General features: G+C 41.2%; 1 protein-coding gene across 8 annotated transcripts in view; it reads right to left on the bottom strand.

Moving 5' to 3' along the window:
* Positions 1-23,424, bottom strand: part of LOC137627679 (zinc finger protein 160-like) — a 147,650-nt gene that overhangs the window by 71,311 nt on the left and 52,915 nt on the right. For all 8 annotated transcript variants that reach the window (XM_068358875.1, XM_068358877.1, XM_068358878.1 and 5 more), the window contains exons 10-12: positions 14,514-14,676; positions 960-1,037; positions 117-375 (exon numbers count right to left, since the gene is read on the bottom strand). In XM_068358875.1, coding sequence (XP_068214976.1) covers positions 117-375; positions 960-1,037; positions 14,514-14,676 — 500 coding nt within the window. The remainder of the gene's footprint in view (positions 1-116; positions 376-959; positions 1,038-14,513; positions 14,677-23,424) is intronic.

Raw genomic sequence — 23,424 nt, forward strand, 5'->3', positions numbered from 1 at the left:
AATATGCAAAAAAATGTAAATAGCAGTTTTTTGCAAGGACGTCCATGGGGGTAAAGGGATGAGTTTTGTGAAACGTACCAGTACGTCCATTGGGGGTAAATGGGTTAATTCCTTACCTTCATTTTTTATATCCCAGTCATCGTCATCATCATCATCATCCTCATTATCTGATTCCTCATCTTCCTCTTCTTCTTCAAGCATTGAATAATCAGGATTAAACTCTTCATCATCTTTTTCAGTAGCTTCCTTCAAGCCAAAACTATCTTGATCATCTACAACACCTTTATTTGGTTTTGAGAATACTTCTCTCACAGTTTCAACTTTTTTGTTCCATTCTTTTGCCGTGATTTCTCTAACACCCTCAACTGGTGCATCCTATAAGTAAAATAAGAACAATGCAGACCAATAGAGTAAATCAATATGAACACTTTTGAATTAGTAAAATTTTAAAACTCAAAATCTAGGCTTGTTGTAACCTTACTAAATCGTTATCGTGATTCATCATAACAGAGTACCAAAATTTTGAAAAAATTAATGTGAATGGTGGACATGAAAGTTATATTCATCTAGATGAGAAAAAGGTACAGTGTCTTTGTTTCTGTATTTGAATTGTCATTATACTTGAAATATCAACTCAAATGCCATGATATAAGTAAATGGAGCACAAAGGTTAATTTGTGGTATAATACTGGATAAAAAAAAGTGAGAGTAGATTAAATAAATACAGAAGTTCCATAACAATAAGGACTTTAAGCAGATGAGAAAGTGGTAACCCATCACAAGAAATGTCAGAAGTAACCTTTTGATACTTTGCTTTTTTCAAAGATAGTCGGTTGTATACCTGTCAGGTTAAACTAAAAAGATCTATTGAACATGCTAAACTTTTTTCATATGGAGGTTAAAGGGGTAACTTCTGAACATAATAAACATAATGGATAAAAGTATAGCATATAACTCACCTCCTGATGGATGAACTTTTCAACTTCCACCTCTTCCAATTCATCTCCACCAGGAACAATATCAATGTCTTTGATACACTGGAAAAGAATATGAGATATGAATATTCCATTGATGTATATCGATAAACTATATAATATATATGTCTACTGAAACTAAAAAGTGAAAAAGTCAAAATCCAAATATAGATAGAACTTACGGGTAGATACTAGTACAATAAGTGAAAGGGGTGGTAAAAAATGAAAATCTTGATAGGTATACCAGTGAAAGACTTAAGAGTGGCTATTCCATTAGAACAACACTTCAAATACTAAACAAAGGGATGAAATAGAAATCTGTGAGACCAGCCAGTAACCAATATCATTGTAAGGCTAATACAATAATGACATTGTTTACCTGGGAGTCAGTGTTCTAACATCATGAGTAAAATTTTTGAACTTTACAAAAGATTTTGGAGTCATTTCTTTTTGTTAATAAAGAGTTGTTTAAGAGGCACAACTCATGATCTCTGTTTGGAATTTGGGAAAAAGTTTATTGCATTTTCTACTGGAAGGTATACTGCACTTCATGTTTCAAATAGTGTTTTTAACCCACGAAGACGACGGGCGGCGCCGCCAAAGGACGACTACAGTTTATTGATATTTATAGAAAAAAGAAAAAAAACTGTAATTATATTACTTTCCACTCTAATATATAAGTATTTGGTATCATTGAAACCGCAAGAAGATGAGCTTTTTTAATAGGGCATTTATTGTCCAATACATTGTTAACTACTTTAGATATAAAAAAGAAATGTCTTTAGAAATCACAGCTGCAAAAAAATCGAAGTCACTTTGAAGCTGGATTATTACAAAACTTATTAATCCTATTTGTTATAACAGTGCTAATTTTGTAAAGAATGTAATTTTGAAAAAGTCCTAAAAAAAAAACAGAATATTCTATCCAGTAATAGCGTGGTAAAAAAATTATATATCAACATATCAAGTGACAATTTTTCACCATTTGGTAATGCGGATTTACAAAAATATTACAGCGTTCATAATTATCTCTTGGATGGACTATCAGTATTTTTCTGATAGATAATATAAGCATTTAGAACTAAATCCAGAATTAATCTTTATTGTTCCTGTGAGTGATCATGATGTCTTTTGTGTTAGTAGGGCTTCTGCTAGAGGATGAACCAACAGGTTCAATGTCAAGATCGTCGTCATAAACATCGCTATTAGTAATATAATCATCATTATCATGCTCACTATGGCTGTCCAAATCATTAGCACTTGTTTCTGAATCATAAAGATAATCAATATCTTTTATCACGTCAACCGATAACAAAATCTCGATCGATAAGCCAAACGGCAACTACCCCCATCGCCAACAGCGCATGCTTAGCACACTCCTATAACCTCAAAGTATAAGATTTTTGGCAACTTTGCTTTGTAAACGATCACTGATTGGTTAAAGTAGCCTGTGACGTCAATAGAAGGCGGAGCTAAAGGCATACGTATGAGGGAGAAAGGATGTAAAAAATGCATCCACAATATAGACGCTCGCAAGTTGATGGCAATTAATGCATCCATTATATGGACGGGTCGTCCTTCGTGGGTTAATGAAAACAATTTATTTTATTGATGAAATGTCCTTTTTATTATATTTACACAAGTGCAGCAGGACCATTACCCAAATGTTTTATGACTAGGGTACCTAATTATTTAATTTTTTTCAATATTAATCTTACCCGATGATCATGTAGCTGTCAACTCTGTTGCCCGACAGAAATCTACGGTCGGGATACGCCAGCGATCGCTATACAGGTGGGGGTGTACACAACAGCGCCATCTGTGAGCAGGTACTCAAGTACTTCTTGTCAACAAGAACTCAATTTTTCCTCTGTCGTGCCACCGGCTAGACCTACTTGGATACGCTGTTGATTCTAGAGTTATTGTTCACGATTTGGTGATGTATTTGCTCTAGAGTTTAGCCTTCGCTATTCAGGAAGCTTTATCATTAGCTTAGCAAGCTTTTGGAATTAATTTGATTTAATTATGGTGACGAAGAGAGTATGGACTCTCTTTCACTTTTAAATGGCCGACCCTTCCCTTAGACGGAAGTGTTGGTGTCGAAGAGAGTATAGACTCTCTTTCACTTTTTATTCCCACCCTTCCCTTAGACGGAAGTGTGTTTAGGTTTTTGGTAATTTTGCTTAACAAAGTTATAGATTTATTTTATCTCTCCGCCATTTATAGGCCTCTTCGATTAACTTCCATTTATTATAAACTTATAAAAATTAATTTTTATGTTTGTTCATATGCGACCTTTCCTAATAGTAGGCGGTCCTTACTTGGAACCGAAGTTAATTAACATTGAGCCCGTCATATCGTTTTTCCTGTTAAGAATTTATGCTATTTTAATTTTAATGTTTTTGAAAGAATTTCTTTGATAGTCTCGTACTGTTTTCAAAGTTGAACTAACGTTTTGTTTAGTCTCCGCAGTTGTTGACGTTCAGAACGTTCAACTTGCGCTCTATCGTTACGATAGAGAGAGAGTATTTCACGGTTTCACGTTGCAGTAAGAGTAAACCGATTCTAGCGTTTCGTTCATTCTTTCTTAGCTTAAATGGTTTTAATTCTAATAAAGGAACTTTTTATTTGGGAAACCTTTCAGTTTTTTTCCTTTAACAAATAATATATTTTAACGATATATATAATTGGGCTCATCTCTCAGGTTCTAAGTCAAGAGAGAGAGAGAGAGAGATAGAGACGGAGGGAGAGAGAGGAGGATAAACGTTTCGTTCAAGCGGGTAACGTTGTTCTTGTTTTTTGCTCTTCTCCCTAGTCGCTATAGGGGAAGAAGGTAAAACGTTTCTAGAGTTTTATTCTTGTTCCCAGGCTTTATGCGGTGAGAGATTTTAAACGTAGTTTATTTGATCTAGTGTTTAGTCTCTTTTCCAACCACTGAATTCTTTATCTTTCATTATGTTTTTCTGTTACATTGTAATACTGTTTTCGCAATTACTACCTTTTAATGAAGGATAGGATTGCGTGTTTCAGGTACAAACCACTTAAAGTTTCGAGTTCAGTGAAATAAGTGCAAACAGAAAATCAAAAGAGATAAAGTGATATGCGCAAAGTGTTACAGTGTTGCGTTCGAGGGTTCGTCTGTTCGTGCCAGTTGTTCACCTAGTCCGATACCTCTTACAAGCTCCCAAGCCCAGGGGAGAAGTAATGTCGAAGGACTTATGGGTTCCACAGGCCTTGATCAACGAACAGACGTTTCCCTCCGTGGTTTCGGGTGTATCTACACACGTTGCCGACGTGATCACCCCACCCAAACAAAGACGAGAGAGCCCATTTATTCCTCGTCTGCGGAAGAGGTTTCTCGCAGAAACCATGGATCAAATCTTGCAGCTTTTAAGTGCAAGTCGGTCCCTTCCGCACAAGTCCAACGGCCTAGGTGTAGCCACTGGGTCAGTTCGGACTTGCTGCAGTACGACAACTGCACACCTCCCAAGAGAGGCAAGGTGGTACCGCAACAGGCAGTAACTCCGTCTGTTGCCGCACCAGCGGTTTTAAACCCTCAGTCACAACGGACAGTAGCTCCGTTTGTTGTTGTCTTTCATAGACCCTAGTGGTCCATGCTGCAGACTATACAGTCTCAGCTTGCTCCTTCATGCAGGAGTATCATGCTGGAAGGTTGACAATCACCTGTTAACCTACAACCCGCCGATGTTGTGCGCTCAGCAGATACTGCGGCTGCCTGCTCCCACCCTCCACCTGTGAGAGCTCCACCACCGATGCGCAGTCCACCCTGCCAGACGCATGTTCTTGCTGCACCATCTGCTAACATGCGTGAGCTACCGCATCAGCAGTGGGAAGGTTCTGTAGAGCTGCCGGGTTCCAGCACTATGCGGCATTCTCCGCAGCCCATGCAGCATGCTCTGCATACCTTACAGCATGCTCCGCATACCATGCAGCATGCTCTGCATACCTTACAGCATGCTCCGCATACCATGCAGCATGAGCCGCATACCTTACAGCATGCTCCGCATACCATACCGCATGCTCCTCAACCCACCGCAGCCCCTCCCACGCTCCAGCACTCTGCTTTTGTTGTTGCCAGCTCCCACACTCCGACTGCGGAGAAGGTTGACGATGCACCCGTGGGCCTACACCTCCCACGGTTGTGCACCCGGCATGGCTTCCTGCTCTCACACTCTTGTTGTGAGAGCTCCTCCACCCATGCACAAGTCAACCCTGCCAGATGTATGATGACTCCCACACACAGAGCACTCCGTTGCCGTGCGTGAGCTACCACAAGCTGCCGTGTTTTGACACGGTGTGTCAGCCTCCGCAACACACTGTGGTTACCGCCACTCGCCAGCAGCAAACTAGTCAGTCAGGAGTTGAGGCTTCCCCACACAACTTTGGTTGTTGCCAACTCACAAACTGTCATACAGTTACATGACGTTGCCTTCTGGTCTGCTACTTATACACCAGTGCTGTATGTCCTCACGCTCCTGTTGTGGTTGACAGTTCAGTTTTTGACAGTTCACAGACTGTCAAGCAGTTTCATACGTTGCCTTCTGGTCTGCTGCTTTTGCACCAGTGAAACCCTCACTGAGAGAACCTAGCTTTTCTCGGATATGGTTCCTGTAGATGAGAAAGTGCTGTTCTCCCTCCTTCTGATATTCCCTTGAGGACTCTGTCATTTGGAGAGGAGCCTTAAGCTGCTTAGCCTCCTATGGACTTTTATTTAAGCATAACATGCTTCCAGGGAGGGTAAATGGTTCCGCTTCAGTCGCTAACCCCGTCTGTTGCCACACCTGCTCCCATAGACCTTGGGCTTTGTTGCAAGACATGCAGTCCAAGCTTAGTCCTTGATAGAGGATTTTTTACGGAGTCAGTGTGTCACTGGGAAGACGTTCAACAACCAGCAGAGGTGACTTGTTGTGACGCAGTGCGGCAACCTCAGCAACCCGATAAGGAGTTGTCTGTACTACCCAGACAGTCTAGACAGTTTCGGGTTGTCGCTGTACTTCCTCGCTTCCCCATGGTTGACAGTTCACAGACTGTGCAGCAGTACCATGATCTTGTGTCCGGCTCCGTCACGCATCCACCAGTGCGACCGGATTCAGCGAGTCAGACGTTGCCCACTCCGTTGCCGTTTCCTCATCAGTTTCGGATGAGGAACCCTCTGATGAGGATATGGCTGAACGAGAAGATCAATCCCCAGCCCTGCTATCCATCCAGAAGATGCTGAAGAAGGAATACGGCCCTGTCAGGCTGTGGATGAGTCTGGTTAGGACACTGTCATCCGTGGTGCATTTGGTGTCACTTGGAAGACTACACCTCCGTCCTCTTCGGTTTCATCTAGCTCTTCACTGGAAAAGAACAAGACGCTACAAGCGGTCTCGATCCCGGTTTCCGGAAGATAAGTCTGGTCTAACCTGAGGAAAGGACTTTATCAACCTTTTATAGGGTCTTCCCCTGACTGTTCAGACTCCCAACCACGTTCTCTTCTCAGACGCATCGGACGTAGGCTGGGGTGCGACCTTAGGCGGTAGGGAATGCTCGGGATTATGGAACTCACGTCAAAGGACAATGCATTTTAACTGCAAGAAGCTTCTGGCAGTAAGTCTGACCTGGAAAAGCTTCAGGTCTCTCCTTCAAGACAAAGTAATGGAGGTCAACACGGACAACTCCCTGCTTTGATGTTCATCTCCTAGCAAGGAGGGACCTACTCTCTGACATGGTGCGAGTTCGCTAGTGACCTCCTCTCCTGTTCAACAGGTCTTGACTTTTCACTAGTAACAAATTTCTTCCAAGGCAACTTGAATGTCTTAGCAGTTTGTCTCAGTAGGAAGGGACAATAATTCCAACATATTGGACCCTCCACAGAGATGTATGCAAGAGACTTTGGGTCACTTGGGGCCATCCAACCATGGATCTCTTCGCAACCTCGATGTCCAAGAGGCTCTCAACAGACCCAGCAGTGGTTCTTTTAGATGCCTTTCTACTAGATTAGTCTCATCTAGATCTATATGCATTCCCTCCGTTCTAGTTTGTCAACAAGGTACTGCAGAAGTTCGCCTCTCACGTTGGGACAAAGTTGGCCCGCGAGAGAATAACTTACCGAGGTACTTCGATGGCTAGTAGACGTTCCCAGAACTCTTCCCCTAAGGGTGGACCTGCTACGTCTGCCACGCGTAAGAAGGTACTCCAAGGCCTCCACGCTCTTCGTCTCACTGCCTTCAGAGTATCGAAAGACTCTCGAGAACTAGAGGTTTTTCGAAGGAGGCAACCAGAGCGATTGTTAGAGCAAGGAGAACATCCACCCTTAGAGTCTACCAATCGAAGTGGGGAATCTTCCTAAACTGGTGCAAGTCAGTATCCGTATCCTCGACCAGTACCTCTGTAACTCAAATAGCTGACTTCCTCTTATATCTGAGAAAAGAGCGATCTCTTTCAGCTCCCACTTTCAAGGGTTACAGAAGCTTGTTGGCATCAGTCTTCCGTCACAGAGGCTTAGATCTTTTTAACAATAAAGATCTACAGGACCTCCTTAAGTCTTTTGAGACCACGAAGGAGCGTCGTTTGGTTACACCTGGTTGGAATTTAGACGTGGTTCTAAGATTCCTTATGTTAGACAGGTTCGAACCCCTTCAATCAGCCTCCCTGAAAGATCTCACCTTTAAGACTCTTTTCCTGATATGCTTTACCAGCTAAAAGAGTCAGTGAGATTCATGCCTTCAGCAAGAACATCGGATTTTCATCCGAAACGGCTACATGTTCTACATCTTGGTTTTCTAGCCAAACACGAGCTGCCTTCTCGGCCTTGACCAATATCGTTCGTTATTCCAAACTTATCGATATGGTTGGAAAGGAACTAGAAAGAGTATTATGTCCTGTAGAGCTCTTAAGTTCTTTTTTAAAAAACCTTTATGAGGCCCGTCTGAAGCTTTATGGTGTTCAGTTAAGAATTCATCTTTGCCTATGTCAGAGAATTCTTTATCCTATTATTTTCAGACTGTTAATACGAGAAGCTCATTCCCTTCTGAATGAGGAAGACCAAGCTTGGCTGAAGGTAAGGACACACGAAGTTAGAGCTATCACAACTTCCGTGACCTTTTAATAAAATAGATCTCTGCAAAATATTTTCGACGCAACCTTTTGGAAAAGCTAATCAGTGTTCGCGTCTTTTATCTTAAGAATGTCCAGTCTCTTTACGAGAACTGCTACACTCTGGGACCATTCGTAGCAACGAGTGCAGTAGTGGTGGGGGCTCCACCACTACAATTCCCTAATTCCAGAACCTTTTTAATCTTTCTCTTGAAATATTTCTGGGTTGTCCGGAAGGCTAAGAAGCCTTCCGCATCCTGGTTGATTTGGCGGGTGGTCAAATTCTTTCTTGAGAAGCGCCTAGATTAGAGGTTGTGATGAGGTCCTTTAGTATGGGTTGCAGCCCTTAGTACTTCAGCACCTAGGAGTCGCTCAGCATCCTAAGAGGATCGCTAGGCTCAGTAAGGAAGACGTACTTAAAAAGGCAGAGTAATGGTTCAAGTCGACTTCCTTACCAGGTACTTATTTATTTTATGTTTGTTATTTTGAATAACGGCTAAAATAAGATACGGGATACTTAGCTTCTTTGTTAACATGTATGCTGGTCTCCACCCACCACCCTGGGTGTGAATCAGCTACATGATCATCGGGTAAGATTAATATTGAAAAATGTTATTTTCATTAGTAAAATAAATTTTTGAATATACTTACCCGATGATCATGAATTTAAGGACCCGCCCTTCCTCCCCATAGAGAACCAGTGGACCGAGGAGAAAATTGAGTTCTTGTTGACAAGAAGTACTTGAGTACCTGCTCACAGATGGCGCTGTTGTGTACACCCCCACCTGTATAGCGATCGCTGGCGTATCCCGACCGTAGATTTCTGTCGGGCAACAGAGTTGACAGCTACATGATCATCGGGTAAGTATATTCAAAAATTTATTTTACTAATGAAAATAACATTTTTTTTCAAGAATTTGAAGGAGAGATATCATGTTAGTTCCTCCATATTCCTACTGCACTGTCAATAATAATTTTGCCTCATCAATCTCTTTTGATTTCTGCGCTGTATGGCATGTGTTTTGATTATTTTCAATCTTTATCCATATTTAGATGGGATGTTTATTTAGGTTAGGATTCATTGTGTGTAACATCACAATTTTTTTCCAATTCCCTCAGAGGAGAATATCAATTTTTTTTTGGTTTCTCAATAGTATCCTAAAAAAACGTTTGCTGCTTGTTTTTCAAAGTTATATCCATTGTATTTCTTAGTTTGCTCATTTATATATTTATAATTTTCATGTTATGGTTCCGCAGTCCTGCTGAAAGATGCATAAAGTGTCACAGGTGATAACTAACTATGCCTAAGTGTAAAATTTTTCCAGAAAACATGTAGATGAGTATATATTATGCAAGCAATGTTTTACTCGTGTGGGAATTTAGTACTTGTAGCACACACCTTTCTGGATTTGAGGGAAAGGGCTCAGCACTGCTTAGTAAATAACCCTAAAATAAGATTTTGTTCGTATGATCCCCAGTGGTGAGGAAAATTATACGTAAAAGCACTTGCTGATGTATACTAAAGGTATATTCAATCAATCTCTACAAAAAAACTTAAGAGGCCCTATTACTCAAAACATGGAATTTTCGGAGAAAAATTACTACTACTTTGAATACTGATAATTTTTGTCACTCAAAAATAAAAAGCTAGGGAATTTTATAGCTTACAATCTGTACATTTACTTTTTGAAAAAACTTCTATATGAAAAATAGTCATCTTTAAAAGGAACTCATTAATAAAATACATACAAGAAAATAAAAATGCTAAATAAATTTTCAATGTATAACTTCAAGATAAGTTTTGATATTGCGAGAGCATGCATCCCATTGCTTACTAAACTTTGTTCTTGACCTATTGCTGATATACAGAATATAACCCACTAAAGCCTGACTAAGTGACAAAATCACTTGAAAATAGCAACACAAGATCACAAAACCAAAAAAATTCTCTTTTGGCATAACTGACTTTCATTTCTCACTCATGGGAATTGAGCTGCCATCTCCATTGGGAAAACATTGTACTGTACAGCATTCGAAATGAAAAAAAAGTAAAGAAATACAAATACTTCAATGATAAATGCAAAAAGAAATGGTAAGGCCATGCCTAGCTGGATCTTTACTCTTATACCTGGATTAGGCCTTTAAATCGTTTAAAAGATTTTGTATCGATAGGATCTTACATATGGAAATGGCTGGGAACCTGATCAATGAAAATATGATGATAATCAATCTACCCAAATTTTAGGCAACAATGACAAAATTAAAACTTGCCGATACCCTTAACTAGAACAAACGGTTCATTTCCTTTAAACTCAATCAAACGCTTCCCCAAAAGTTGTTCCATCATAGATGCCCATCTTTGGAATAATGATATGAAAAGGGAAAGAATAGGGAGATGCTAGAGATGATGGCAAGAAATAGTTTCAATTTATATTGAGCTCTGGAGTATAAACTCAAGATGATAGGACCCTTTGAGAGATGAAGTGAAGAAAAAGTGGAAAAGCTTAGGGCTATCATGATGATTAGAAAGATATTTTCTGAAAGCAAATAGAGGACCAGTCATTGATGAGGTGACCAAAAATAATTATAAATCCAGTATACAAATGGAAAGAGAATACATTAACACGGAGGAACAAGAACGCTTGAGCACATTATGAAAATACTCAGCTGTTTATAATGAAAATACTAAAGATATACCAAGGGAATACAGGTTAAAAATAATTTAGTAACTTTGTAAATACATTTTATATGTACTAATAAGACAGGAAAATAGACAAATAAAATCAGAGGGCACTAGAAAGACTCATTACACTAGTGAAGTTAGTGTACCACTACACAAGAACTGGAGAGACTGTTTCAGGTATATCAAAATTATTTGGTAAGTGTTTTTGTCTACCATCATACTACAAAGTATTTTTGTTTGTTTTGAAAGTTTACTGAATGTTGAGGATAATAGGAAGATATAATTGCTGTTGCAGGTGTTGAGGTGCCAGTGATGGGAGATGAGAATGAGAGAGAGATTACAATAGATGAAGTGAGGAGAGCACTAGATGAAACGAGAGTAGGAAAAGCGTCTGGGGTTGATGGTGTGAGAGCTGAGATGTTGAAGGAAGGGGGTGTGACTGTACTTGAATGGTTGGTGAGATTGTTTAATGTGTGTTTTGTGTTGTCAATGGTACCAGTAGATTGGGTTTGTGCATGTATTGTACCACTAAATAAGGGTAAGGGAGATGTGCATGAGTGTTGTAATTCAAGAGGTATTAGTTTGTTAAGCGTAGTTGGAAAAGTGTATGGTAGAGTAATGATTAATAGGATTAAGGATAAAACAGAGAATGCAATCTTAGAAATACAGGGTGGTTTTAGAAGAGGTAGGGGTTGTATGAATCAGATTTTTACAGTTAGGCAGATATGCGAGAAATATTTAGCAAAAGGTAAGGAGGTGTATGTTGCGTTTATGGATCTGGAGAAAGCGTATGATAGAGTTGATAGGGAAGCAATGTGGAATGTGATGAGGTTATATGGAGTTGGTGGAAGATTGTTGCAAGCAGTGAAAAGTTTCTACAAAGGTAGTAAAGCTTGTGTTAGGATAGGAAATGAAGTGAGTGATTGATTTCCTGTGAGAGTGGGGCTGAGACAGGGATGTGTGATGTCACCGTGGTTGTTTAACTTGTATGTTGATGGAGTGGTGAGAGAGGTGAATGCTCGAGTGCTTGGACGAGGATTAAAACTGGTAGACGAGAATGACCATGAATGGGAGGTAAATCAGTTGTTGTTTGTGGATGATACTGTACTGGTTGCAGACACAGAAGAGAAGCTTGGCCGATTAGTGACTGAATTTGGAAGTGTGTGTGAGAGAAGGAAGTTGAGAGTTAATGTGGGTAAGAGTAAGGTTATGAGATGTACGAGAAGGGAAGGTGGTGCAAGGTTGAATGTCATGTTGAATGGAGAGTTACTTGAGGAGGTGGATCAGTTTAAGTACTTGGGGTCTGTTGTTGCAGCGAATGGTGGAGTGGAAGCAGATGTACGTCAGAGAGTGAATGAAGGTTGCAAAGTGTTGGGGGCAGTTAAGGGAGTAGTAAAAAATAGAGGGTTGGGCATGAATGTAAAGAGAGTTCTATATGAGAAAGTGATTGTACCAACTGTGATGTATGGATCGGAGTTGTGGGGAATGAAAGTGACGGAGAGACAGAAATTGAATGTGTTTGAGATGAAGTGTCTAAGGAGTATGGCTGGTGTATTTCGAGTAGATATGATTAGGAACGAAGTGGTGAGAGTGAGAACGGGTGTAAGAAATGCGTTAGCAGCCAGAGTGGATATGAATGTGTTGAGGTGGTTTGACCATGTTGAGAGAATGGAAAATGGCTGTCTGCTAAAGAAGGTGATGAATGCAAGAGTTGATGGGAGAAGTACAAGAGGAAGGCCAAGGTTTGGGTGGATGGATAGAGTGAAGAAAGCTCTGGGTGATAGGAGGATAGATGTGAGAGAGGCAAGAGAGCGTGCTAGAAATAGGAATGAATGGCGAGCGATTGTGACGCAGTTCTGGTAGGCCCTGCTGCTGCCTCCGATGCCTTAGATGACCGTGGAGGTAGCAGCAGTAGGGGCTTCATCTGTGATGGATAATGTGGGAGGGTGGGCTGTGGCACCCTAGCAGTACCATCTGAACTCGGTTGAGTCCCTTGTTAGGCTGGAGGAACGCAGAGAGTAGAGGTCCCCTTTTTGTTTTTGTTTCATTTGTTGATGTCTGCTAACCCCCAAATTTGGGGGAAGTGCCTTGGTATATGTATGTATGTATGATCTGACAAATACTAAACATATAACTTTCATTCTCATTTAAATGGTTAATTACTGTTTTAAGGAGTAGAAGAGACACTTGCTATGGTAAGCAGATATTCTAGGAAAAGTATTCTCCAAAATCAAAACAAAGTTGTGTTTTCTTGAATAGTTTATCACTCACTTTACTATTTAATGGCCTTCCACTTTTTCCCTATCCTTTTCCTTATCTTCATCTCTGACCATTTTATAGTCATTACTCTCTTCCCTTCAAAGCTAGTGGCTAGTCCGTTGCATATATTGCCATACATGATTTGTTGGTTCTACCATGTTGATTAGTTTCATCACATTTTTTTTTCTCATTTGGTTAATGATTAAAGGTGTCTGATTTCATTTGAAGAGACACTCATCCAAACGTTAGTTGGGTAAGCCAAGCCTCTCAACGCGATGCCCAACCTCAGCAGTAACCTTTCCAGGGAACAGGATACACAAGGAGGGCTAAGGTAAGACTCAATCAGGTGTCCATGTAAATGCAAAGTTACCCATGTTACTATTATACTTTATCTTCAATCAGTACAGTCAACTTTAAGTTTGTTTTAAGTAAGATGTAACTTTTCTTTTGGTTTCAATCCTTACTGTGTGTGAAGATATTGAGCAAAATCATGATCAAATACATCCAACACTGTCAGTGTTGTCTAATGCATAGTAGCATTCATGGATAACATGGTAATATTAAAGACCTTGCAGTTACACCCAGACAGTATTTTCTAAGTACAGAAACTGATTTCTTTAAGGCACACCTAACCTGAGCAGCTCGAGCTTCCAGCAAATATTGGAGTTATCTAATCACCTCACATTCACCCAAAGCTGAATAAACTTTCCCATATAGATCTATGTTCTCTCTGACCCTGAAGTATACTGGCCGGGACTAAACCCGGGTTTATACCTGAAGCTTCAGTGAAAGGCCAACTCAATATGAACAGCAAAGTACTCAACAGTCTCTTCAGCATTGTAATGGGCATTAGCAAGAATTACACTGGAAAAGAATTAGCATTCCCGCTCCTCAAAAAATACGGCCCCCTTTAAGGGAAGGCCACAATCTACACTGAGCAAAAGGGATAATTGTGTAGAGAAAGAGAGGGGATCATTGCAAGTTTAACCATAAACTGATGCAGTGTCCAAACTTCACTTGCAATGCTACTTTGTTACACGAAGATAAAACCAATCATTCAAACTTAACAGTATGAGAAAAAGATTAAACAGCCTTGGATAGGACACAATAGTATAACTGATGTATATTTGTTGGGGCCGAAGACAAAGTGATGATTCTTTGACAAAAGAGTCACTCACCAACTGTTGTTAACTACCTTGCTGATTTCAAAGGCCGTTTTAGATCCGCTAAATACATTCCATATTTTAAAGGACGAAAAGTTTATCTGTAGGAACAAAGACCAATGCTTTGTTGTGTCTTTCTAGAAGGACAGTCTGAATTCCTTACGAGGAACTGCTGATATCTTTGTTAAACTATGCAGACTATTATTCACGTAAAATTCTAAAATTCGTACTATCATGTAGATCAAGTAATACTGCTATGTACCCAACAATAAATTAAATCTAAGATATAAGGTTAAATATAAGTGATAAGGGGATGTTATGTGGTTTTCTACTTACTTCTAAAACATCCCTTGGTAATCCAGCAATCATCTTGAGAACATTTCCAGCATGGGATGGTTTTTTATTTTGAGAAAGAACATTTGAGAGGCATCTTGAAAGAATGGGGTTGATAATATCATATTCAATCACTGATATAAGACGGAATAGCTCTTCATCCAAACTGTGGAAGACCAATAAGCATTACAATTAAAACGACAAATATTCCAATCTCAAAAAGACACAAACTATGCTGGACTTGGAATAGCTATACAGGACACTAAAACTAACCAATCAACTGCTTTAAAGAACATATAATTTTTTAGTGATAAAATGCTTTCAAGTTCATCAGAAAATATGTTTACAAAGAGTAATTGTATTAGTCACTTTTATAAGCTATAATTTCGGATATTCTCACACTCAAAGCTATACTGTATTCATAAAAGGCATCATTTCTACATGCAATAAAAACCTTTGACCAACAATAGGATTATGACTTCAACAAAGCTGGAACGGCCATTTAAACTTTTAACGAGGCAGTAGTAATTGATGGATGGCAGATTGGTCCCTCGCATCCATCCGATAGCATAACATTCACTTTGAATTCAGCCACTGAACTGAAGAGTACAGATATACTTCCTAACCCTTTCACCCCCAGGCTATTTGGAAATTTCCAACCCTTAACCCCCAAGGGGTTATTTTTTTTCCAGCACATTTTGCAGTATATTTTTTTTAAATTGCTCTAACAGGCTTAATTTTTGTCATAGAGAGGTCAAGTTGGTCTCATTCTCTTGGAAAATGCCTGAATTTTCTCAAAAAATTATCAAATATATAAAAGAAAAAATTTGTATAGCATTTTTTGCAAGGACGTACCAGTACGTTCATGGGGGTAAAGGGATGGCTTTTGTGAAACGTACCAGTACGTCCTTTGGGGGTAAAAGGGCTAATGTACTCATCTGGCTATTTTCATATTTTGCATTTTTAATCAGTTTAAAGGTCTGAAGGCTGCTCATGAATTGCAAAGGGAAGGGACAGTGACAATGCCATAAAAAGCAGGATAATGCCATAGAGCCTGACCATATATACATATGATCAAAGCCTCAGACCCTCTCCAACTAAGCTAGAACCAGGGAGGGTCAGATAATGGCTGATGACGACTCAGCAGGTAGACCTATAGGCTACCCCTTTGATCGTCTGTGTTAGTGATCATTCACGCAAGATTGTCTATGCCTATAAGCATGATTCTCCAATCACACAAACTTACCTAATAAGAGTGGCCATGCCCATAATTACACACACTAGCTTTACAAGTACAATCACCACTCGCACCATTACCATGTGCAATGGTTCCATGCATTTCGGTCCAGATTGTCTCTGGTATCCAAAAGTTCCATCACCGCTTGAACGGTTTAGGTTTGACCAGTCACTACGTGATCAGTTTTCTCCTCTCGCTCAGCTGAAACGAGAATACCCCTGACAGATATCTCCCCACTTACAAGAGGGAGGGACAATATGTATTGGGAATGTACCTATTTGGGGAGATCATCCTAGACATTCTGACCTCTTATGGGAGGCAAGAGGTTATATATCAGAAATGATTTCTTCCTCGAGAATGTTTCGTTACACAATTCAGGTATTCAGTGACTTCGGGTCACAGAAGTCATTTCAAGTTTTCCAGTAAACAATTCTGATGAATGAGTAACTTTTAAGAATTCACATCGGTTGTACAGGCTACGAGATCCCTCAAAATGTTCCAAGGTTTCCTCGTGATGTTTTCCTTTTTCACTTCTTCTTCAAAGGAGCATTTAAATTGTGTTATCTCATGGCAGGACATGTCTCCTTGAGCCTGTTTCCACTCATCATTTCCCCACGGGATCATGCATATTAAGATCGGGAACCTCAGAGAATGGAATTCACATTCCTTCTTCAGGTGATCATTATTTTTGAGTCACCAGGACACTTCCTACCAGACCAGATATCTTTCAGTGAGATCAGACTTGCAAAAACTGTTCCACAATTAAATCTTCCTAATCTCAGAAAAAGGTCCTGGACATAAATTTTTCCAATGTCCTTAGACTTTCCTAGACAACAAGGTGTTCCTACTGGAATTTAATTAGACTTGCTCTGCAGGAATTAAGTTTATCTTGTTAAGCTTGTAAATCTCAATATTGTATCACTTTGATATTAACGCATTCATTATAGGGATTGAAACAGACAATTTCTCAGGTCCATTCTCAGCACTCATACAAACATCAAGATGCCACTTCATGCTTGCATGATTTTCGGTAATGATCCTCCCAATCAAGGACAGGGACTCAATTGACCCGTTTTGTTTGTGGATTGGCTGGCGAGTATAGTATGCATCCTTCAGGTCCAGCTTAATCATGAAGTCTCCTGGATAACGGTGGCTGCTGTCTCCCTTTTAAACCTGGATTGCTTGATGTACAGGTTCTAAGCAGAGAGGTCGATGACTCGTGTCTAGAAGCCTTTTCTACAAGATAGAGTCAACTACAGAAGCCGGGTGACCTGTCGTCGACCTCCTAGAGAGCATTCTTGGTGATCATCTTTCGCACCTTCTGAAGCAGGGCTAGAAGTTCTAAAGGCCCTTGCCGATACGCCATGACACAGTTGGAGGAGAGGCGGGGAGAGAGTTGGTAAACAGGAGGTATCCGAAATACACGACTTGGATTGTCCAGCCCTCCGCCAAGTAAAACCACCGCCTCCTCCAATTCCTCTGTAGAGATTCCCCACTGGTGGTAAGGTGGGGGGGATTGCCCTTCGGAGTGAGGTCCTCTACCTTTTCCTTTTCAACATCATCTAGACCGGCCTGGAGTCTGACGAGGTTGAAGAGATTGAGGGTTTCTTCTGACTGGAGCTTGAATGAGCAGCTTCTCTACCTACTGGTCTTCTGGGATGCAATGCACAAGTTAAGAGTTCTTGACTGGCAAGAGGTCAATGGTTGCTGCTGTTAGAAGTAGACAGCTCTTTACATAAGTGTTATGGGTCTCTTTCCTCCAGTCCTCTGTGACAGCTGCAATGTCTTCTAGTGGAAAAAGATTTGAGTTCCAGGGGAGCGTTTTCTTAGGTCTAGTCGTACCTCCCTGCGGTTCAGCACCCAGTTGACCCAGTGACTATTGATCTGAAACATCAGATAATCTACTGCCCTGTCAACAGAAAGAATGATTTCCTTCAAGCCTTTCCATTATCATATTTATTACAAACTAAGCTACAACCCTAGTTGGAAAAGCAAGATGCTATAAGCCCAAGGGCTTCAATAGTGTAAAATAGCCCAGTGAGGAAATGAAATAAGGAAATAAATAAACTACAGAAGTAACAAATAATGTAAATAAAATATTTAAAGAACAGTAACAATATTAAAATAGATCTTTCATATATAAACTACAAAAACAAAAAAAGAAGAGAAATAAGAGAGAATAGAGTGCCCGAGTGTACCCTCAAGCAAGAGAACTCACCTCGAGACAGTGAAAGACCATGGTACAAAGGCTATGTCACTACTCAAGACTAGAGAACAATGGTTTGATTTTGGAGTGTCCTTCTCTTAGAAGAGCTGCTTACCATAGCTAAAGAGTCTCTTCTACCATTACCAAAGAGGAAAGTAGCCACTGAACAATTACAGTGCAGTAGTTGAACCCTTAAGCAAAGAATTGTTTGGTAATAACAGTGTTGTCAGGTGCATGAGGACAGAGGAAAATGAGTAAAGAATAGGCCAGACTATTCAGTGTATATGTAGGCAAAGGAAAAAGAAGCAATTACGAAAGAAAGGGATCTAAAGTAGTACTGCCTGGCCAGTCAAAGGACCCAATAACTTTCTAGCAATAGTATCTCAATGGGTGGCTGGTGCCCTAGCCAACTTACTACCTACATCTGGCATCTATGAGGTCTTCTGTGTTGGCTAAATAACCCACCAGTTATCCAGCCAAGAGGCTGTGGCTTCCATATTACCTGCTTCCATCTATGAAAACATAACTGGGATGGATATAAGTCTGTCTGCCGAGCAGCCTAGAGTTAACTTTGCCACTGCTGGATCTAAGGGAAGTGGAGAAGGACTAGCGTCTACTACCCTGTATAGTAGTAATTTTGCTGTTTTGGTCGTGGAATTGGAACCAGACGAGAGGATTTCTTTTTACCAACTACTTGGTTCTCTACCTTCCGCAGAACATCCTTGGCCATGACGGTCCAAGGCAGTTCAAGTCTTGGTCTGGTGCTGGGTGGAGAGCAGCATAGAAGGTTAACTATATCTCACCTACCTTTTGGAGAGGAGGAGTGTTTCTCAAATGGTCTCAACCATGCGAATGGTGCGAGGAATTTGTAACGCCGCTTGAGATGCCTTTGGTCCAGAAGGGAGAGGAAGATCAACTGGCAACTCTTCAGAATCTTCCGTATGGATCTCATCCACATATCCATCATCTTCCAGAGGTTCTGCCTCCTGACTGGCTGACGCTTGTACCACTGTCTGGGATGAGGAGGCGTTCTCTGTCTCTGCAGCTTTGATAACTTACAGTTGGGATCTTTGAAACTGACATCTTCCTACCTGCCTTGGAATCCTTGCTCTCCTTCCTTTGGGCGCATGCTGAAAAGGGGGAAGGAGGGCCTGAAGGAATGATTCGTGGGTCCTACACCTTCATAGCCATAGGCAGTGAAACTCAAGGTCTATGTATTGGCTGTGGATATTATTCTTCCATTAATAAAACTAGGTATCAACCCTGTGGCCGCGGGGGCATAAAACAATTAGAATAGCGCCAACGTTATCCCTGCGTGTCGTAAGAGGCGACTAAAAGGGACGGGACGAGGGGGTTGGGAACCCCCTCTCCTGTATAAAAAATCCTGTGAGACAGCAACAAAGAGATGGAGCTGGGGGGAGAGTGACTGCTCCCCGCACTCTAGTTTTGGGGTGTTTGAATGTGCGTGGATGTAGTACGATAGAGAGTAAAAGATGTGAGATTGGAAGTATGTTTAGAAGTAGAAGGATGGATGTATTGGCCTTGTGTGAGACAAAGATGAAAGGAAAGGGTGAAGTGATGTTTGGTGAAATGTCTGGTCGAGTGTCTGGGATTGAAAGGGGAAGAGCAAGAGAGGGTGTGGCTTTATTGCTGAGTGAATGGATGACAGGTAAAGTAGTGGAATGGAAGGAGATATCATCTAGGTTAATATGGGTAAGGGTTAGGTTGGGTAGGGAATGTTGGGCGTTTGTCAGTGCGTATGGCCAGGTAGTGAGAAAAGTGAAGAAGAGCGGAATGAGTTCTGGAATGAATTAACTAGGTGTGTAGAAGGACTGGGTAGAAGGAATTATGTAGTTGTCATGGGTGACTTAAATGTTAGAGTGGGCGCTGGAGAGGTAGAAGGTGTCATTGGGAAGTATGGCGTACCAGGTGAAAATGAGAGTGGTGAGAGACTGGTAGATATGTGTGTTGAACAAGAGATGGTAATAAGTGCTAGCTTTTTTAAAAAGAAAGATAAAAATAAGTATACATGGGTAAGAGTGGCAAATGGAAGAGTAGTAGAAAGGGCATTAATGGATTATGTGTTGATAACTAAAAGAATGTTTGGAAGATTGAAAGACGTGCACGTGTTTAGAGGTATGGCTAACAGTATGTCTGATCATTTTTTGGTGGAAGGAAAATTAGTTGTAGCAAAAGAGTGGGGGAATAGAGTAGGTGGATGTAAAAGGGAGCTAGTGAGGGTTGAAGAGCTAATAAAACCGGGGGTAAAAAGTAAATATCAGGAAAGGTTGAAAATGGCATATGACGAGGTGAGAGTAAGAGAAACTGGTAATTTAGAGGAGGAGTGGAAGTTAGCAAAAGAAAATTTTGTTGGGATTGCAAGTGATGTATGTGGCAAGAAGGTTGTTGGAGGCAGCATGAGGAAGGGCAGTGAATGGTGGAATGAAGGAGTGAAGGTAAAAGTGGAAGAGAAAAAGAGGGCTTTTGAAGAATGGCTGCAGAGTAATAGTATAGAGAAGTATGAAAAATATAGAGAGAAAAATGTGGAAGTAAAGCGCAAGCTACGTGAGGCAAAGAGGGCAGCTGACCTGAGGGGGGGTCAGGGACTGGGTCAGTCATATGAAGAGAATAAGAAGTTTTGGAAAGAAGTGGAGAGAGTAAGGAAGGCCGGCGCAAGAATTGAAGAGACAGTGAAAGATGGAAATGGAAGGTTGTTAAAAGGAGAGGAGGCAAGGAAAAGGTGGGCGGAATATTCTGAAAGTTTGCTGAATGTTGAGGATAATAGGGAGGCAGATATAATTGCTGTTCCAGGTGTTGAGGTGCCAGTGATGGGAGATGAGAATGAGAGAGAGATTACAATAGAGGAAGTGAGGAGAGCACTAGATGAAACGAGAGTAGGAAAAGCATCTGGTATGGATGGTGTGAAAGCCGAGATGTTGAAGGAAGGGGGTGTGACTGTACTTGAATGGTTGGTGAGATTGTTTAATATGTGTTTTGTGTTGTCAATGGTACCAGTAGATTGGGTCTGTGCATGTATTGTACCACTATATAAGGGTAAGGGAGATGTGCATGAGTGTTGTAATTCAAGAGGTATTAGTTTGTTGAGTGTAGTTGGAAAAGTGTAAGGTAGAGTACTGATTAATAGGATTAAGGATAAAACAGAGAATGCAATCTTGGAAGTACAGGGTGGTTTTAGAAGAGGTAGGGGTTGCATGAATCAGATTTTTACAGTTAGGCAGATATGCGAGAAATATTTATCAAAAGGTAAGGAGGTGTATGTTGCGTTTATGGATCTGGAGAAAGCATATGATAGAGTTGATAGGGAAGCAATGTGGAATGTGATGAGGTTATATGGAGTTGGTGGAAGGTTATTGCAAGCAGTGAAAAGTTTCTACAAAGGTAGTAAAGCATGTGTTAGAATAGGAAATGAAGTGAGTGATTGGTTTCCGGTGAGAGTGGGGCTGAGACAGGGATGTGTGATGTCGCCGTGGTTGTTTAACTTGTATGTTGATGGAGTGGTGAGAGAGGTGAATGCTCGAGTGCTTGGACGAGGATTAAAACTGGTAGGCGAGAATGATCATGAATGGGAGGTAAATCAGTTGTTGTTTGCGGATGATACTGTACTGGTAGCAGACACAGAAGAGAAGCTTGACCGACTAGTGACAGAATTTGGAAGGGTGTGTGAGAGAAGGAAGTTGAGAGTTAATGTGGGTAAGAGTAAGGTTATGAGATGTACGAGAAGGGAAGGTGGTGCAAGGTTGAATGTCATGTTGCATGGAGAGTTACTTGAGGAGGTGGATCAGTTCAAGTACTTGGGGTCTGTTGTTGCAGCAAATGGTGGAGTGGAAGCAGATGTACGTCGGAGAGTGAATGAAGGTTGCAAAGTGTTGGGGGCAGTTAAGGGAGTAGTAAAAAATAGAGGGTTGGGCATGAATGTTAAGAGAGTTCTATATGAGAAAGTGATTGTACCAACTGTGATGTATGGATCGGAGTTGTGGGGAATGTAAGTGATGGAGAGACAGAAATTGAATGTGTTTGAGATGAAGTGTCTGAGGAGCATGGCTGGTGTATCTCGAGTAGATAGGGTTAGGAACGAAGTGGTGAGGTTGAGAACGGGTGTAAGAAATGAGTTAGCGGCTAGAGTGGATATGAATGTGTTGAGGTGGTTTGACCATGTTGAGAGAATGGAAAATGGCTGTCTGCTAAAGAAGGTATGAATGCAAGAGTTGATGGGAGAAGTACAAGAGGAAGGCCAAGGTTTGGGTGGATGGATGGTGTGAAGAAAGCTCTGGGTGATAGGAGGATAGATGTGAGAGAGGCAAGAGAGCGTGCTAGAAATAGGAATGAATGGCAAGCGATTGTGACGCAGTTCTGGTAGGCCCTGCTGCTTCCTCCGGTGCCTTAGATGACCGCGGAGGTAGCAGCAGTAGGGGATTCAGCAGTATGAAGCTTCATCTGTGGTGGAAAATGTGGGAGGTTGGGCTGTGGCACACTAGCAGTACCAGCTGAACTCGGCTGAGTCCCTGGTTAGGCTGGAGGAACGTAGAGAGTAGAGGTCCCCTTTTTTTTTGTTTTGTTTTGTTGTTGATGTCGGCTACCCCCCAAAATTGAGGGAAGTGCCTTTGGTATATGGATATGGAGGTATCAACCTACAGTTCTCCGTTAAAGAAATCTCCCTCAAAGACAAGGAACCTCTGTGCGTCTTGATATTGCCAATTATTCAGGGCGAAGTTACAAGTACCTTGAACCTGCATCGACAAGTAGGACCCTCTTACTCGCAGCAGGATCCAGAGGTGAAAAGGAGGAAGTCCTATTTGGGTCGGAGTCCTCCATGGATGACAAAGAATCTACAAAATCCAACTCATGTAGTCACACTGCTCTCCTAGGGTCAGGATCTCAAAATGCAAGCCTAGAAGCGAGTGCTGTCTTCTGGTGATGCAAGCCCTAAATGGAATTTACCTTTCCTTGACATCTCTCCTCCTTTTCCAGGAAAGTGAGGTTCATCCGTCAATGCTTGTAGAGCCCGCTTGGAGAGAGTTCCTGCCACGTTGGAAGTCTCTACTGAAGAACAGCTAGGCCACTTCGTTGAAACTTTGGAGCTAGCGCGAGATGACGAATGCTCAGAGTGAGGGCGAGGTGCAGTAGGAGCGTGGAGACAATACACGATTGGAGAGCCCAGGAGAGGAATCCCTGGAACGCGAAGGGGAAGCATGACTGGAGCACGAGGATAAAACCCCACTGGTATCAGGAGGGGAATCACGATACCTGTGTAAGGGCGAAGATTGCATAGGGTACGAGGGTGCAAAGGAGAAGCTCTAGAACGTTCTGGAGATGGAGAAAAGTGCCTATAGCAAGCTGGCGAGGATTGTTCAGAGCGAGATATTGAAGATCCTCTTGAACACAAAGGAAATCGCCTAAAACATGATAGTGAAGATTGCCTGAAGTGCAATGGAGATGATCGACTTGAACGC

This window comes from Palaemon carinicauda, chromosome 35, assembly GCF_036898095.1.
Source record: "Palaemon carinicauda isolate YSFRI2023 chromosome 35, ASM3689809v2, whole genome shotgun sequence".
Taxonomy (NCBI): domain Eukaryota; kingdom Metazoa; phylum Arthropoda; class Malacostraca; order Decapoda; family Palaemonidae; genus Palaemon; species Palaemon carinicauda.